This window comes from Poecilia mexicana, unplaced genomic scaffold (genome assembly GCF_051168715.1).
Source record: "Poecilia mexicana isolate PSO_F unplaced genomic scaffold, ASM5116871v1 scaffold_22, whole genome shotgun sequence".
NCBI lineage: Eukaryota > Metazoa > Chordata > Actinopteri > Cyprinodontiformes > Poeciliidae > Poecilia > Poecilia mexicana.
Window position 1 is genome coordinate 16,130,948 of NW_028263391.1, and position 18,103 is coordinate 16,149,050.

Consider the following 18,103-nt stretch of genomic DNA (forward strand, 5'->3'; position numbering starts at 1 on the left):
TGCTCTGAGAGGGCACAGGAGAAAATGTACACAAGCAATCACCCATTCACTTCAGCAGTTCAGAGTGGCCAGAAAATCTGGTCTGGCAAGTTAACCGTCAAAGCTGCACAAAAACGATGGGATAAAGAGATCATCTTCCATCCTCTTTTTCTAAGAAGAACGTCTGTTTGACACAATGACAAAGGAACTCAAGAGTTTCTCTTGTCAACATTTGCACACATGGGACGAGCTAAGACCCCCACTTGAATAGTAAAATGCTTTCTCGATTTTTGCGTCTGATCTGAAGCCTTTTCACAAGCATTTCCTTGTAACGGACCTCGTAAAAGGAACCTTTTCGTTTTCACTTCTCCAGAAACAAAAAGCACATGCAGTAAGATGTGATCTTTTGCTCCGGACCTTTATTAATTTTCGTCTACGTCCACCTCACTGTGAAATAAGCACTTTGCATATTGCTTGTTAAAAAAGGTCATCACATGCAAAGCACATCTCTTGACGAGACCGTAGAAAACTTTTGTCACCAGCATTGACATCCAGATTATTTCTTGATTTGGATGAATTTTGTGGTTGTTTCGCAACAGGAAATGTGTTAGACAGGTTTGCTGCTATCTGCTTCAAAACCTGACATTTGAGCATCATTTTCACTTCCCGATAGTGGCAGTTTAGGACAATCTTAGGAAGGATCTGGGTGCTTACTAAAACTGCTGCGCATCAGGTTAGTTTTATCTGATATTCTATTTGACTTTCCATAGAGAAACACTAAAAAATGGCTTACGAACTTGATTTTATGATATTGTTAGTGTCTTTTATTACTTTCAACAAAATCCCTTGGGTTCAGATGCCAGTTAAACAGGGGGAATGAAATCTTGTGCATCAGAACAGTTGCAAAAGGAGAAAGTGAACACAAAACGGGTAAAACAACAAACCATTCCCAAGACGGTTGGAGTTCAGGGTGTGTCGGCCTCCTCTGTCAGGCTAGACTACCTGCACCACATGGCTGCTCCAAGTTAACTAAAGAAATGACAGGAGATCAGAGATGACTCATTCAGGCCTGCAGAGGCTCATCATTGCTGAAGTCATTGTGAAGCCAGCAGAAACTCAAACGCATGAAGTCACTCTGTAATGGGAATTCAATTAAGGCTATGCTGAACTCTGCAACCTGAAAAAAAAAACAACAGATGATGTTCTGCTGAAGGTTTAATAGAGAAAATGCAAGTGGAAACGTGAGATTTGGTTCCTACTGATAAGGTAAAACCACAAATCTTCAAACAGAAGTACCTCACTTTGTGTTTTATTTCAGGGTATCAGAATAAGGAGGGCTGAACACAATATACTTTTAAAGAAATTATAAAAACTATGCTAAATTTACTTTCTATTTCTTACTTGTTTCCCATACAATCCAAATGAAATCCACTAACGTTTGGAGTTGTAGCTAACAGAAGATATTGAATTTAAAATTTATATGCAATACCACACAAGACCCCTTTTGTGTTCACTGGTTTATCCGATAATTTAAAGTGAGTTGAAAAATGTGTGCACACCAGCAACAAAAATCAGATAATTCACAGTTTGTTTGTTTGTTTTTGTTTTTGTTTGGGTAAATAGAGACGTGTGTGAAAAATACCCAGCTTGACACCTCCTTCTGCCACCCACCAACCAATTAAAATCCAGAACATATCTGAGATACTGGAATGGGATATAATCCAGTGCGGTCCCAAACAAAGTAAGCAGCTGACAGTGGACACCTGCTCAAAATGTGGGGGCACCAACTTCCCATTGACTGCAACAGATAACAACGAAGGAGCGAAATAAAAACAATAATAATAAAAAAAAAAAACAAGTTCAGAGCACAACCGACAGATAATTTATAATATTTTATCTGGTGTTGCTGTAATCATTGCAATCAAGAGCATTGTAAATATTATCAGAATCGGACTTCGGGCTGTTTAACATTTTTATCAGCACAAGGTTACTGATAATTAGTTATCTTGTGTTTACATACACGGTGTGCTTTCTAAATACTTTCATTTTGCTTTCTGTGTGTTTGCTCAATTTTTCACCGGTTTATTAATCTACGGAGCTGCTTTTGTGCTGTTTACAACCGTCTGGGTCACGGTCACAGTGAGTTAACAGCAGCAGGGAGGAAGCGGTTCTGTCTTCCCATCTATTCACAACATAGCAAGAATGCTCACTCCCTGATACACTGACTCCCTTCCAGGCATCTGGAGGCTGTTTGGGAAATGACCTGCTTACGGGTCAGCTATATCCTGTCTTAGCGTGGCGAAACAGTCTCAGACAACCTTAGCCAAATCAGACCACACTGGTGTAGTTACAGACTTTTGTATGGATCTGCATTCGCTGCTGTGACAAGCAGGACTGCCTGTAGATGTCCAGAACTACATTTTAATGATCAGTAAATAGCTGACGATACAGCATGCAGCAAATTTAAGCCCAAAAGTGTTTTTTGGTGCTCGGTTTTGTCGGTGTGGATATTTGAAGCGTTCCTCCCCTGCAACGGATTCAAGTAGCACTTCACACAAGGGGCATTCCTCCGAAGATACTGATTGTATTTATGTGAGTGTGACCTACTTCCTGAGCACATCAGGTGGCCAGCATGCAGCAGCCACTGCAGAGGGGAGGATCCACAACACCGCCACACAAATGCGGTCTCCCCTCAAGGGCAAATCTGAAGGGCAGAGTCTCAACCTCCTTAGGAGCAGCAGCTGGCGACACACGTCAAAATACTTAGGGTAATTATGATAATGTGTTTTCTGAATGGGAAAAGACAGTCCATCAACAAATTGATCCATTGTTTAAAAAAAATTAATAAATAAATAAAAAAAAACACTGGCATCAGTGCTATTTACACTGATTTTGGACAGCATGACATAAAGTTTTAAAAGCTACACATTATAATAATGATGCTTCAAAAAGAGAGAAACAGAAAAAAAAGGTTGTATCAAAAAAGTCTGTGTTGGCATTTTTGGATTTTGGGGCTGTATTTAACGCAGGTGATGTTCTGGAATTGTGATTTTATTTATTTATATATATATTTTTTACCTTTATAGTAAATATAAAAGAGAGCAAATATCATATTATGTGGAGTTCCTCAGGGTCTAATTCTTGGGCCACTTTCATTTAGTGTGTTTATAACCTCCTTAAACCAGATTATGTAACTTTACAATACCGGTCACCATTCATTTGTTGATGATACACAACTTTATGTTTACCACATGATTAAAGTCCGTAACAGTCAATGAGTCAAAGATTTACTCTTTTCTGGTAATAATAATTAAAAAAAGAAACAACAGGTTTGTGATCAAAGCACAACCCTGGGACTCCTTTGGTGAGAGTTTTAAATGACACAGTACATCTTTGTAATTTGGTCTGAATATCAGAGCATCTTGTTGCTCCGTTTGACATAGTTGATAACATATAGTTGATCATATGGAAAAGTGGGTGGGATTTTAAGCTATTGTGTCTTAAATAATGGGAAGAATTTTCAGTTTTTAAAAAATATTTTTTCTGAATTACTTGGTGTACAAAGGGCACTATTCAAATACATTTGTTTTGCCTCAGATGAAGTAGAGAGTGTGGTGGAAGCTATTTGGGGAGGATGATAAATCAGTGTAATTCGCTACTTACGCATTAAATATTCGAAATAAGCTTTCAGTGACGCCAGCTCAGGCTGAGTGCCGTTTCTGTGGGAACTAGTAATGGCTGAAATGTGTGCAAACCTAATCACATGGTGAGGCCAAAATAAAATCATAGCATTTGCTTGTTTGGAACAAAAACAATAAGACAATATTGTTTGTATGCAAATATGGTATAAAAATTTAATGATGCTTTGAGGTTATCATGCTTTAAAAAAAACAAAAAACAAACAACAACAATCAGAAAAGCATTGAAATCACAAAGTGACGTGTGAATATAAAGTACAGCGGTGCTACTTTTTTCCTTTTTTATCATTATTTTCCTACTTTCTTAACAAAAAATAGAAGTCTGGTGGCACAGAGGAGCAAAGTTGTAAGACAAACCCTGGCTTTGTCTCCTTTACCCGGAGAAATATGCTATTATTTACAAAAGGATTTATACATCAAGTCATTATTCATTCACGCTTGCAAACAGAAAGGCATTCACACATATATTCAATGTGCAACGATGAAATGAAAACATGAAATCCACGATTTTCTTTTTATTTACTCGTCCTGACTGCCTCACTGCTTTAAACGTTTGTAAAATATAAAATATTTCTTATCACAGCATACCTGGAAATAGCTTTGCATTAGCAATAATAAAAAAAAACAAAACAATTATGACCCATTGTTCAAAACTGTGCAAAAAAAACAAAAAAACAACAACAAACAGCACATCATAGCAAACTGATCCTCCCCACAGCAGGTTCACAGGGCGTGGCAGTGGATTTGACAGGAAGCCCACAGCCATATGATTTCATTCAGAAAGTATTTCACAGCTATTTACATGAGGCAAGTTGCGCTTATAAAAGAATAGCTTTCTTTGAAAGTGACAAGTAATTATTTTTTTTTTGTGAGGGTAGAAGTTATCTGCTGTCAATGAGGCAGTTGTGATTAAGTCTCAGGAGCGTTTGAGTTCAGATAATTTGCGGAGAAGCTGCTGCTGCCTGGATCGGAGGCGCTTCTTCTCCTGCAGGTGCCGCCTCTCGCTGAGATGCAGCTCCTCCAGGTAATCCGTCGCCTGGGTCAGGATAGCCACCTTGGGGGCCTTGGCCGACTCGAGGCTGGGGATCTGATCCCGCAGGGCGGTGAAGCGGGACCTGAGGTCGTTCCTCCTCTTCCGCTCCAGAAAGTTGTGGTTTCGCCTGCGGTCAGAGTCCTCCGCGTCCGAGTTCAGCGGGGTGTCTGAGGGGGAGGGCGGCAGCTGGTGGGACGTCGTGCAGGCACGCTTGCTCAGGGGCTCCTCTTCGTAGTCGTCGTCGTCCTCCTCGTCCTCTTCTGGGTCGCTGTCCGGCGAGCGGGCGGCGTAGTTGTGCTGCTGCTGATGGATGGACACGTGGAAGCTTTTGGGGCAGGGGTCCGCACGGACCCTGATGGTGACCGGTTTCCTTCCACTCAGCAGCCGCACGCGGTTCTGCTTGCTCTCCACGGTGACCACATCGATTTCTTCCTCGTCATCTGTCATCGCAGAAGAAAATAACTCATGAATTCCCAGTGGGAAGGTTTATCTGAGGGCATTGCACAGTCATCCTAAAACAACGGGTTTCTACAAAGTGGATTAAAGTGTAACTAAAACAGCAACAAGGAAGAAACATTCGCAATAACGAGGCTTCAATCAGTGGCTATTCAATAATCTAAATGAGATTCAAAGGTAGATGGCATTAATTAAGCTGGTAAATGTTTAACTTCACTCTGCAAGGTGTTCAGGAAGCGGAGGTGCAGGGGTGGTACCAAAATGGGGTGGTGGGGAGGGTGGTTAGGCTTTCCTAGAGATTTGTGACCCAACTGCTTTCTTGGCAGTATTTCAAAAGTATTTCTTCAACCAATCAAAAGTGATTCTGTAGTAACTATGCTAGGCTCATAGCTCGTGATGCAGCAGTTTCTGAGCTACACCAGAAAACAAAAATGAAGCGACTCACTGATACATCTGACGTATTTAGAGCTGAGGCAAGAAAATGTGGCTGCATGAATCCAGTAAATAGCGTCCGTCAGCAGGAGCTTGAGATTATTTTTGAGTGGATCTGGGTTCATACTTATGTGACCTGAGTCAGAAGGCTAAATGGGAATCAAAACCAAGCTAAGTGAAAGTAGCAGTTTCAGATAATAACACAGAATGCCCTTTAGTAAAAATTTATTCCTGTTGCAACAAATGTACCTTGTTTAATCTAGTTGTACTTGCTAATGTTATTTCTAAAACAAAATGGATAATTGGTACAAAATTAATACAAATCTGGGAAATCACTGGGTATTATGATTTTTTTATAATATATTTTTTACACTGTTATTTTGAAAAGGTATCATACTTTTCTGGCCCCATACTCTAACATCAAGATTAAATACTTTGGATAAAAAAAAAATTAAAATAATAAACTAAGATTGACATGGATGGAAAAACATGCAAGCATCAATTTTGATTAAAAAAAACTACTCGAAACTATAAATTTATGGAGGTAGAATCTAGGGTTTTCTTCTTCTTCTTCTTTTGTTATCATGGTTTATGGCAGCAAAACAACTTGGCTTTTGATTGTAGTGTGTGCCATCCAGTGACATTAGTAGCCCCCATTTGGTCATCCCTCACAAAACTTCCTGGAGACGCCCCTGTGCGCAATGGCAATAAATTATGAAGACAGAGTAAATCCGCCCCTCCAACTGCAACCATAGATAAAGAACCGAGGTCTGTTTGCCTTAAAGTGATAGGGGCGCGGTTTTTAAAAGGAAGCATGACCCGTTCAGCGCAAGCAGAATGCGCTTTTTGTCAAAGAAAGAGAAAGAGAGAGTAAAAAAAAAGAAAACAAGTCTTATTTGAGGTTGATCTGTACAACCACTTTGCCTCGGTGCCGCCTTGCTTTTTCCAAATAACCCATTGTTGGTGGGCACAATATAGCCCAGAGGCAGGGCAGGGTGGGGCCGTCCTTACCGGAGGAATCAGAGCGAGACTCTGAGCCAGACGACGCCGGCTTCCTGCAGCTGCTGGCGGGGAAGGTGAGAACGGCGGCGGGGTCCACGCAGTCTATAGCCGCGGAGATGAGACCACCCGATGAGGCGCACTGCGTCTTGGTGGCCCGGACTGAGATCTGTTGGGGAGCCGGGGTCTGCGCCGCAGCCGCCGACACTTTCTCGGAACTACTCCACATGCAGTCCTGAATGATGTGCGCGCTGAGGTTATCAAAAAGCTCCGTGGGGTCGGGCGTGAACGCGCCCTCACACACCTCATCCGGCCCCAGCACCTTGGTCAGCCAGTTTAACTTGTCCCCCGGAGAGAAGTGCAGGGCAGCGTCACACAGAGTCCTGTGGGGGGACATGGGAGGGGTGGGCAGCAGCTCGAACTTTTTCCAGATATCCTCACTGGGCGCAGTGGACTTATAAAAATCCTCCTCGGTGTCGAAATCGTGGAAAAAATAAGACTGGAAACAATCAAACTCCATGTTTAGGCTGATAAAAAAACAAAAACAAAAAACAAATCCACGTTAATCCCAGAAATGAGGGAGATCCTGTGAAGGCCAGAGAAAGATATCATTAATCACGTTACATCTAAAAGTTTCTCCCGTCCGACTGATCAAATATCCATCTAATGGGACATCATTCCTGGAACAGCTGACTTCCAACAAATGGGACCACATTAATTATTAATCCCATCTTGCGGATACGCTCTTTGCAGTAATGGATACAGGCTTTTATTGAAAAAGCTTACTGCATATAATAACACACACACACACACACACGTATTATATCTCACGTTATCTTATGTTTAAATTCAAATCACGGTTAATTTGGTGAATAAAGAATGGCGTTGAGAAATCTCAAAGCCAAAGTAAAGCATTTCCTGAAATGCAGTTAGATCTTTGTTCGGAACTAAAGCACTAGAGGAAAAAAAAAAGGAAAAAGTGAGCAGAGACCGGGTTAAAACACATCAAAGGAGCTCCATTTCCTCACCAGAAACTCAACGTGTAAGAATTAAAAGTACTCACCGGATCTCTGCAGGTTCCAAAAGCGCAACTCAGCACATTAAAATCCGCCTGTTTCAGCGGATGAAGTCACAAGAAGCTGACACCATCGATTGTAAAGCGGCGGCGAAAAAGGACGCTGTCTGGAAATCTGTTTCAGTTTGCAATTAAAGAAATACGACTTTAAATTAAAAAGCAGAGAAAACACCACCGGGGCTCAGACGACACACGCAAGACCCGCCCGCCTCACAATAGAGAGCCCCACTGTGCGTTTTTCGCGCCAGTGAGATATCCTGTTATATGGCGATAAAAGCGCAGGGAGGAGCCGCAGCCGCAGCAATGTCTGCTGCGGTAGATCCGGGTAAAGCCCCTTTATTTGCATCAGAGACGTGGGGGAGGCGCGCAGAACCCCGCCCCGGTATGCAGCACCAGTCATGGCCACAACAGATTTACTATAACTGTTTCACTCCTATTAAGGATGATAACGACAATGTCAGGGTACAATTGTAAATTAAATGTAAGGGAGATTTATTCTCGTGGCAAAAACGCGTGTTTCTAAAAAGATGATAGACCTAACGTTTGCAGTTCAGTAAAGTGGAATATGATTCAGAAACGTAATTTAAAAAAATAATAATAATAATTCAGTTGAAAAATTAGAGATTCATTGCACACAGTCTGATAACATCCAGGATTTTTTTTCTTTTTAATTATGGCTTACAGTTGTAAAAACCTACAACTTAATTTATCAAATAATTCAAATGCTACACGAGACTAGCAGCAACAAAAACAAACAAAAAAACACTTTAATCCATAAAAGTTGAGTCATAGCTTATATGAGCTTAGGGAAGACAGTAGTCTACCAGACAGTCCTTTACAGCGAGGATAAGTCACAAAAGGTCTTGGCTAAACAGTCTGGTTCCACTGAGTGCTGCTGCCAAGCTTTTGATTGGAAAATTAGGTGGCGGGAAAAAGTGTCCTTATGCAATAGCATCATTGAGAGGATTTCCACGTTAAACCCATTACAGAGTTTGTGGGAAATTCACAAGGTGTGAACAGTGGCTGGCGTCAGTGCTTCAGTGGATCAGGCACAGCTCTCCGCTGGTTTTTGGCCTGCCGTGTTTCATCAAGGTTTCCTGGAGCTGCTATTGCAACCTGACAAGGTTGTGGGCATTTTGTTTGTCTTACCCATTTGCAACATTTATTGCACAAATCTTCTTTCACTTTTATATCATTGTTATTTATTTAGATTTTTCAGGAGGATCTCCAAATTCCCCAACTTTGGAAACTGTCATCTTACTTCGTATGTTGTTCATGGGGTTCATGTCACCCTTTTTAAAAAAAAAAAAAAAAAAAAACCCTGTGTGCACACTGTTGGCCAAACCTCATGTCTTGTATTATTAGTTTCTTTCTGTTGTTGAACTTCCATCCACATCTTACAAAAGATAAACCAACTGTTCTTATAAATATAGATAACTGATTTCAGGTTATTTTTGGCCAAAGTTACTTAGTATCGCCCTAGTCTGACTTCAGATCAGCAGGAATGATACATAGTTATTTAAGCATAATTTTGTACAATGAAAAAAAAAACATTACTGAAACATATAACTTCACAGCTCTTGGCTTTACACAAAGTAACTATTTTTTATTTATCTGCATTGTACATTTTGATAACTTTTGCAGTCAGTGAAGTCATTAGGGCTAGCAGTTTGTTACATCCTGTTCAGGTTGACCTCAGTGTTGCATGTCTTTGAACAGGGGAAGGAAATAAGAGCTAAGAAAAGCAACCAGTGGGCAGAAAATGTAAACAGAAAGGTCACTTTACCACTTTACCAGGCTTGGCAATTAGACTTATCCCTGTATGTTTTCTGATGTGTTTACAGAAAACCTTATATTACTTTTAAATAGTTTGAACCAAAATTAAGATCAATGTTACAAATGTCACTAGAAATGCTTTTTCTAGTTATTTTTTATTTTTTACATCTCTAGATATTTGACTCTCCAAAGCTAAGGCTACTTGAGTGAGATTTTGATACATGCCACCCCACCCTAATTATCTCAAAAAACCCACACAGCACAGAAATTAAAGATTACTTACTAACATATCACAATACATGCAAGATGACTGAGGTCAGCATTTAAGTCAGGGGTCACATCCAGGCTAGTTTGATGTCTTCATTGTTCTGACTGCAATTCTCAGACGTAAAGGCGACGTGCGTCGACCTCGACACCAAAGATTACTTGAAAGATTAACCTACTTTCTCCTAATCTCGTTAAAATTAGCAGAATTAAGAATTAATCTGCAACTTTGGTTACGTAAGGGCTTCTTTTCATTAATGTCAGTCAGATCAGACCAGTTTTAAACTAACTAACACTTTTTTTTTTTTTTTTTTGATGGAAGCTACATCGGTGTGAAAACGTGTGAATTTGGAGATGCGGTTTGTAAATTGTGCTCCTGAATCAAATTAAAACTGGTTTCACACCCAGATAGAAAGAAGACATCTAGGCTCGCTAATAGATGCTTTATATTTCAAACTGTGAAGCCATTCTCACATTGTTGGGTGGAGTGCACAACCTTAAATGGTTTGCATTTCGACACAAAGGAGCACAATGAGGGCCGTGTCGGGACTCGGCTGCTGAAGACCTCAGTAAGTGCCTGTAAAGAGAGTAATCTTCTTTAAGGAGCAAGCTTCAACAGCTGCAAACAAGTTCATGTCCTAAAACAAACATAACTTTATTTGCTCTTAAAATCTCTCTTTACAGGGCAGAAGTAAAAAAAAAATACATAAATAAAAGAGGAGGACCACGCCTGAAAAACAGATGCTCTCGTCAGTGACCTGAAGCGTTGGATTAATGGTGTTGAATCAAGCGGTGATTAAACAGGGAGCTGATTTGTCCATTTAATGTCTGGTGTAATTAAGCGCTCTGTGCTGACGAGCGAGCAGGAGGTTAGAGTTTACCAACGTCCGGTGATCGCAGAGCAGCAGGTCAGGATCATCCACCACCCCGTGTTTTTTGCCTCCTGCTAATATATTGATCCACTTTGCCTTTGCCTTAGCGTGGGTTTCTTTTGACTTAATTAATTGTGCACACACCCAAAACAAAACCTTCAACATCGAGGCGCACTGATTCATGATGGGCATCTGTCGTCATTGAGTGTCTTAATGTCTAGCACACAGCTCTTAGCTGTTTTTTAAAGCTACAAGCCAAAATTGCTTTAAATAAGTTTTTGGTGTTTACAGAGGAACATGTCATTGTCATATGCTCAGCGAGCTTTTCCTGTTTTGTTTTTACACCTTATTTAACTGCAGATACAAACTGCCCTCCCAAAAACAAGCATCCAGACAGATGCATCTGGTGACATAGCTGACCTCTGGCCAGAGGGCTTTTTCTTCTCTTGTCACCTGTTTTTAATCAAATTCCAGCAGAAATCCAAGCTCTCCTATACTGTCAGTGTACACTTGGTTGTAAATTATAAATGAATGGACAATAACAAAATAAGAAAATTCAAATATGCACGATATCGTTTTTCTTTTTTGACAATACGGGTGGCCAGTTAGGACTAACTGCGTCCTGCAGCAGACAAGCAAAATGTTTTGTTTTCAATTTCAGTTTGACCAGTTTTCTTGTCCCGTGGCCTGAAACGTTTGGTTACATCTTAATGTCTTCATCTTAAGCAAAATATCAGCATTTGTTGTGAGTTCATGTGATCGCACCAAAGATGCATTGCTTTGAGACTAAAAGTCCTAATCTTCAGAGTAGTGGATAGCGTCCAGTAAAAAAGGGTTTTAGAGGTTTGATATCTAGTTTTGGATCAAATCAGACATTTTTGTTTTTCTGAATCCAGAATTAAACTTTGGATTGTTTCTTTTTCTTTTTGAAAATTTTGCTGAATACCAATTACAATCTTGGACGCATCACTTCAGGAGCTGACGTGAAACTTGTCTTCATGGTAGAATCGTATGTAGATGTTTTTTTCAGAATTCAAAGTTAAATGTAACATTTCTATTTTGCTGAATCTAAAATTAAAGTTTTGCTTTAATTATGTAGCTTCTTTGCATCCATACACTACAACATGCACTCTTATTTTCACATGTCTTTAAGATATGAATTGGTGAACATATTTGTTCTGTCTGCCATTTTACAAGTTCGCTATTTTTCTCTAACATTGGTGCAGTAGTTAACATGGCAACAAACCCAAATTCTTCTCTCAAACGATATTTTGGATAACTTTCCTTTAGAGTTCATTTAAAGACAGTTAAGGAATGATTTTCAAATGTGCTTTTAGTAGGACAAACAGATCAAGACTATTTTAAGTTCTTGCGTTTGTTGCAATAAATCTGCAATGTTATTTTGGTAAAAAAAAAAATCTTCTGAGGCGATGAATGGTCTCACACTGGAAAATCCACATCATGGCAGTCTAAAGTCTATAAAAGTTTGCTTTGAAGCATAAATAAGTAGTTTTTATTCATTTAAAAGTGTTTCTAGATTACTCTTGAGTTTTTCCTCTCACAGATTAGAGATCTCAATGCTTATATCCTGTCAAATTTCCACAATTGCACTAACACTTAGTTTTCTATGCTTGGGATACTCCATTTACCCCAAACAGAAATATTCAAGACTATAATCTGCTTCTCTCAACTCCATTTTCTTTTCCGTCCCTTTAAAGTTTGTGATATTCTCCTCTGTTGAGGAAACCCTGTTTAACACCAACAAAAGCATCCCCCCCAAATCGTTTCACAGCTTAACTTCAAGTAGCCTCTATTGTTCCTTCTAGTTAAAGCTGCATATGTGTGGGGATGCTAAAGAAAAAAAGGGTGAAGGGTTTGGGATCCACTCGGCTGAGTAACAGTGTGGTCTGTAACTCCCAGTCAACCTCCTAGAGAACATTAAGCCGACCGCAGTCCAGGAATTTGGAGGGTTTTTCAGAGATTCTTTAAAGCATTGCCCACATGTGCAATACAAGAGGGTGTACCCGCTTTCCCCACGACCTCGTGACATCCCTTGGCCCTGACCTGTGACCCTTTCCTCCCAGCTGAGAAAATACGATTTGGAGCTGGTTCCAAAATGGGACCAGTCATTCAAAAAGAAAAGAAAAGGCATGCAGGAAAGACAACAAAATAAGTCACACAAATGTTATTGCACCCCTGGGATGTAAAAAAAAAAAAAAAAAAAAAAAACACATTCTGGTGTTCTTCCATCTGCAGCATGTTGCAAAAGAGTTCAACTGGGTTCCAGTTTTACCTGCTTGCAGCTTTCACATACCGCAGATCTCTATCGGTCAACATTGTGCATTACATCAGGCTTTTACTATGGGCTGTCATTTCCTCAGTGAAGAACTGCAGCAGCTAAAGGTGGTAAAATTGCAGGCAAAGTCTGTGAACTTTGTAACACATTATAAATAGCTGCCAATAAGACAAAATCCTCCCTGTGATTAGAATGAGGATAACTTGAAGTTTATTCTTACCCTGTAAAATGTGCTTCACAAACAAAGTTTTTAAAATCATAATTGTGAGTTAAAGGAAATATCCGAAAGTAGCTATGATGAATAAATGTTTGCTTTGATTGATTTCAACTGCTGCCTCACTGCTGCAAATTTTGACTGACTTATGCTGCCACCTGGTGTTTGAAAGGTGTAAATGATAAAAAAAAAAAAAAAAAAAAAAAAAAACTATCCCGTTCCGCCACTTAAATATAGTGAGGAATCTCCTAATATTGGACTAAATAAGGGTAAAATATGCTTAGTGTTATTTCTATTAAAAAAAATATACAGCATAAATGTAACTGTGTCAGAGGTAAATGCTTTATGATAAAAAAAAGGTAACAGTTCTAAAATAAATAAATATTGGAGAACAAGCAGCACCATGAAGACCAAGGAAACAATATTTGTAGTCTCTATGTGCAAAAGTGGTAGGAAGCATTGGTAATTCAATATAATTGAATATAAATGCATGACACAATTTTAGACCGTTTTTGAAAAATCCTAAAATACATGAGAACATGTGAAAGATTTCAAGATGCATTAATATGTTTGCAAGGGACTAGCAGTAGCAGTTGATGATCAAATGAATAAATAATTAAACTAATAAATATTCACACAAAAAGAAAACATTTATTGTCTTGTGTTTTAAGTTTCATGACAAAATGTATGGCATTTATATCTATGACCAAAAGATGGCGCCATCACTAAAGTTATGAACACATTGCTGAGGATTCACCCTGCAGAGGTGAATCACACATTTTGTGATTGTGTGTGATAGCATCACACACAATCACACATTACACACATTTTCTGCCATTCTGTTATAAAATGTGTACTTAAACTATTTTAGGTTTATGGGATGTCTTATTACACATTAATATCTTATTTCTTTCTATCACTTTTTTGGCACATTGACAGTAAACAAAATATGCTACAGAATTAAATATATGCTAAGCTATAATAAAACCACATTAACTAAAATAACATTACTGTTAATATTTTTGGTACATTCCTGACTTACCCAAAACTTTAGTTATTTTCTTGACATGTATGAGAAAACTTTTCTGTCAAGCATTAAGATAATTGGACAATATGCCCCCCTTATCAAATCTACTTTTCAATCAATCAATCAATCAAGTAAGTAATTTTATTTATAAAGCCCCCTTCACCCTATTAAGCAGCTCAAAGTGCTGTACAGATCAATAAAAACAACCCCACAAAAACAAACAATTCCCCACCCCACATTTCTATATAGAGACTAATTTGGCCATTATTTATTAAAGTTGGACTGAACAAGAAAGCATTAAGCCCATTTAACATGGATGTAGCAGCACATGAAGGATTTTTCCTGAATCTGCACAGCTCATGAGGCAGCAGGCTAATTTTCTGACCGTTCAGCTCTGCCCTTTTTTCAGGAGAGGGATTTGAATAGAAAATGTTGAAGCGACATAATGCAGGTTGCTCTAGGTTGTACTAACCAGTCATCAAGCACCACAGAGGGTTAACATGGCGGGTTAACATGGCTTATAGATGCCACAGAGCAAGTTCAGGTTCTGGGGCACAAACTCAGATGGTTAACATAAAGGTCTAACTGTGATCAGTCCTCACTCTCCAAAACAAATGTAAATTGCAAAACTATTTCCAAAGATTTGCTTGAGCTTTTGCAACCAAACCTGCCTGGGATGTTCTTACTTTACCTCTGCTTTACAGCTATGGCAGCTTTATGACCCACTTAATGGGAGCTTAATGCTAATGGGAGTGACTGTGTCACAAAGGGATGATCATAAAACACCTTGAAGAAAATGCAATAGTCCACCAAAAAAGATAGATTTAAACTGACCTACCATGGATTTCCTAGCCTGCAACTTCATTGTGAGAAATATTGAACATTGGCAGGTAAGTTGTGGAGGTTGAGTTTTAAGTTGAAGGAAAATAGTCTCAGAACTCATTTTTAGTTCAACTTTTCACTCCTCAGAAATAGCATTATGCAAACTTGTCCTTTAAAAGTACATTAAATAAAATGGAGTTCTGGAAGGCTGTATTTTACCCCATCAATAAGTAAAACCATCTTTTAAACACTTTCTTGTCTTTTGGATTTGCTCACCTTGTCTAAAAATAAAATTTGACAAGAAAGGGTGGAAAGCCTTCTCCGTGTGGAGGATGAAGCTGTGCCTCAAGTGGAGGAGCAGTAGATACCTGTAAGAGGGAAAGACTACAGCACTGCATATTCTAGTAGCTTCAATGTAATATTAAAGGATAATAACGTTCAGATTATAAATTGCTGTGAAACATTTTTACTACAAAGTTCAAAGAAATTAATAGTAATTTTTACTGGGAATGGGGGACAAAATTCTACTGCAAAAATGCTATTTCAAAACTACAGAAAAAAATTGTGTTCCATAAATGCAATTTTACATGTTCCAATGCTAAGTTCTCAAACGCATGGAAAAAAAGTGACACAAGAAGCAACAATCCCTGATTTACATAAATAGAATAGATTATTCTTGTGGATTTTTGATTCTCTGCAAAAATGTCAGTAGGAGTTAAATGTTTATCTAACATCTAAGTCCTGCGGCCAGCGGCTTACACCTAACTAAACACGTTTCTTAGTTTTGTTTTAGATCAGCACTTCGTGAAAAAAAAAAAAACTTGAGCATGATAGATGAAAAACCACAACCGTTTTACAAACTTACTGCAAATACAGGTTAAAAGTTCAGAGTTGAATTTTTAATTCAAGATCCAGGTCTAATTACTTTTGTAAATGCAGTAAGTGTGACTCTGAATGGTAAAAAGGCTAAGTAACTTTCACACTGAGAATCAAAGATAATTTTATCTAACGCTTTAAAATTAAAATTAAAGGTAAGAAAACAATTTGTGTGAACTTGAAAATTACACGCACGCACACGCACACACACACACACACACACACACCCACACACACACACACACACACACACACACACACACACACACACACACACACACGCACATATATATACATAAAAAAACTTTAGATGTATTCTTAAAATATTCATGAAGAACTTAAGACTTTCAATGGCTCTTAATTTGTGAATAAAATCTAACATTCTGCATTTTGTGCCAATCCAGTTTATCATATGATTGTGAGCCCAGTCATCAGCCTCAGTGTCCAAATATTGAACAAATGTTGTTGACGTGATGAAACATATCAAATGTTGAATATATGGGAAGTTAGAAAGACGGACAGAAAAAAATACACTGGTTTTACTGAAACAGAGAAACTCCTTTTCTGTTGGTTGTTGGTCAAAATCAAAATACCCAAATATAGTATTATCAAAAAATAATGTGACTGATTCAGCCAATTAGTTAAATAACGACTCCTAACACTTGGTGAGTATCTATGCAGTTTTATTATACCATGGGTGGGCAATTAATTTTCCCAAAGGGCTGCATGATTGTTGTTGACTAGCTGACCTCAGTTATTCCGAAAATGTATTTGATTATGAACTCTTAATATAGTTTAAAGCTTATGTTGGTAATATAGGCCATCTCATATGCTTTGTCAATTAAAACTTTATATATTTAAAAAAAATAGTTGTCTTATATTTCATTTCATGTTTAGCGTGATAATGGTAATTCAATCTGTAGTCCATGAGAACAGCAGTAATTTGTCACAGATTACATTAGCTTTGCAATTAAGTAGGTATTGGGAAAATGGACTGTAAAACATTCTGTGAGCAGTAGCATCTTAAGCACCATCAGATGTGTCAGGTGGGATGCATGCACTGGAGCAAGACTACATGCAAAGTACTGAATGCTCACAAGCCATGCAAAGTGCCTTCTCGGAAAATATGGAAATAAAAAATATACCATTCCGAATGGCCCAGTGAAAATCTTTTCCTGAATATCTATTTTGTTTTGTGACTCGTTGTTAGCTCTTGTGAAGAACTCTTAGGGCAATATAAATAAAGTTTTTACTTATATCAATCAACTTACTGCGTATTATTTAAAGTGCGCAGAGGTCATTTTACCCTTTTACCGATTTGTACCTGACTTTGTAAGAAATATGCATATGGAATTCCCTAGGTTACTTCAAAATGCTGAACTGATTGTAAAGGAATCGGCATTAAGTTTTGGGCGGCAGTAAGCACAGAGGAAGAGAAAGACTGAAGCAAAACACAGCCTACAGTAAGATAATGGTGGAGGGCAGGCTCAGCAATGCTCCAGGGCTACATCATTTCCTTTGGTACTGGAAGTCCACAGTTAGTGGAGATGGACATGACGTTACAGGAAAGAAAACTGAGTGTTGGGCGGATGTTTAAACTGAACAATTATCCTGATATCTCAAAGACCGACTGTGCAGTGGTGCAGTTGGCAGCGCTGTTCTCTTGCAGAAACAACATACTGGGTTTAAATCCTGGCTCTTTCTAGCTTCCTCCAGCAGTCCAAAAACATGTCTCTCAGGTTATGTTTCTCTTTAAGGGCTGAGTGTATGCATGCATTGTTGTCTGTCTGCACTCTACCTTTGCCTCTCGCCCAATGACCTTTGAAGGTAGGCACCAGCTCCCATGCAAGGTTAAGTGAGCATAGACAATGAATGGATGGGAAAATACCACCAAGACTAACAAGGATTGGTTTCTGAAGCTGTCAGACGTAAACTCTGTTGAAACTCTTCAGATTAATAGGGGAAAAGTGGTTGCAGAATGTAATACATACATCAAATGTTAATGAACTGGAATCCTTTTTCCATGAGAAGTTGATTTCATAATTTTCAGCAGGTCATGTCAGCAAAAGGTCATGAAGAGGTTGAAAAGTTTTAGGTGCAGCTGTTAAAGAAATTATATATTAACAAACATGCCTTCTACATTTTATCTGTTTAACATTTTGTACCTCTCATTCCTCACATTTTTAATACTTTTTGTGTTTTCATAAACTCGCAAATTGTGGACAAAAATGACGTATTTGACCTTCACATGCTAGTGTAAGGCATGTGAAACTAACATTTAGTT

General features: G+C 38.7%; 1 protein-coding gene across 2 annotated transcripts; it reads right to left on the minus strand.

Moving 5' to 3' along the window:
- Window positions 1-3,804: 3,804 nt before the first annotated feature.
- Window positions 3,805-7,979, minus strand: LOC106913901 (protein L-Myc-1b-like). Of its 2 annotated transcripts, none has more exons than XM_088002598.1 (3): window positions 7,661-7,979; window positions 6,610-7,124; window positions 3,805-5,150 (listed from the first exon to the last, which is right to left on the minus strand). In XM_088002598.1, the coding sequence occupies exons 2-3, from the start codon at window positions 7,115-7,117 to the stop codon at window positions 4,594-4,596; spliced, it is 1,065 nt and encodes a 354-aa protein (XP_087858724.1). In that variant the 5' UTR covers window positions 7,118-7,124; window positions 7,661-7,979; the 3' UTR covers window positions 3,805-4,593. The 2 variants fall into 2 exon arrangements, with proteins under 2 accessions (XP_087858724.1, XP_014835824.1); XM_014980338.2 differs by having other exon boundaries at window positions 6,610-7,183; window positions 7,661-7,978.
- Between the last annotated feature and the right edge of the window lie 10,124 nt (window positions 7,980-18,103).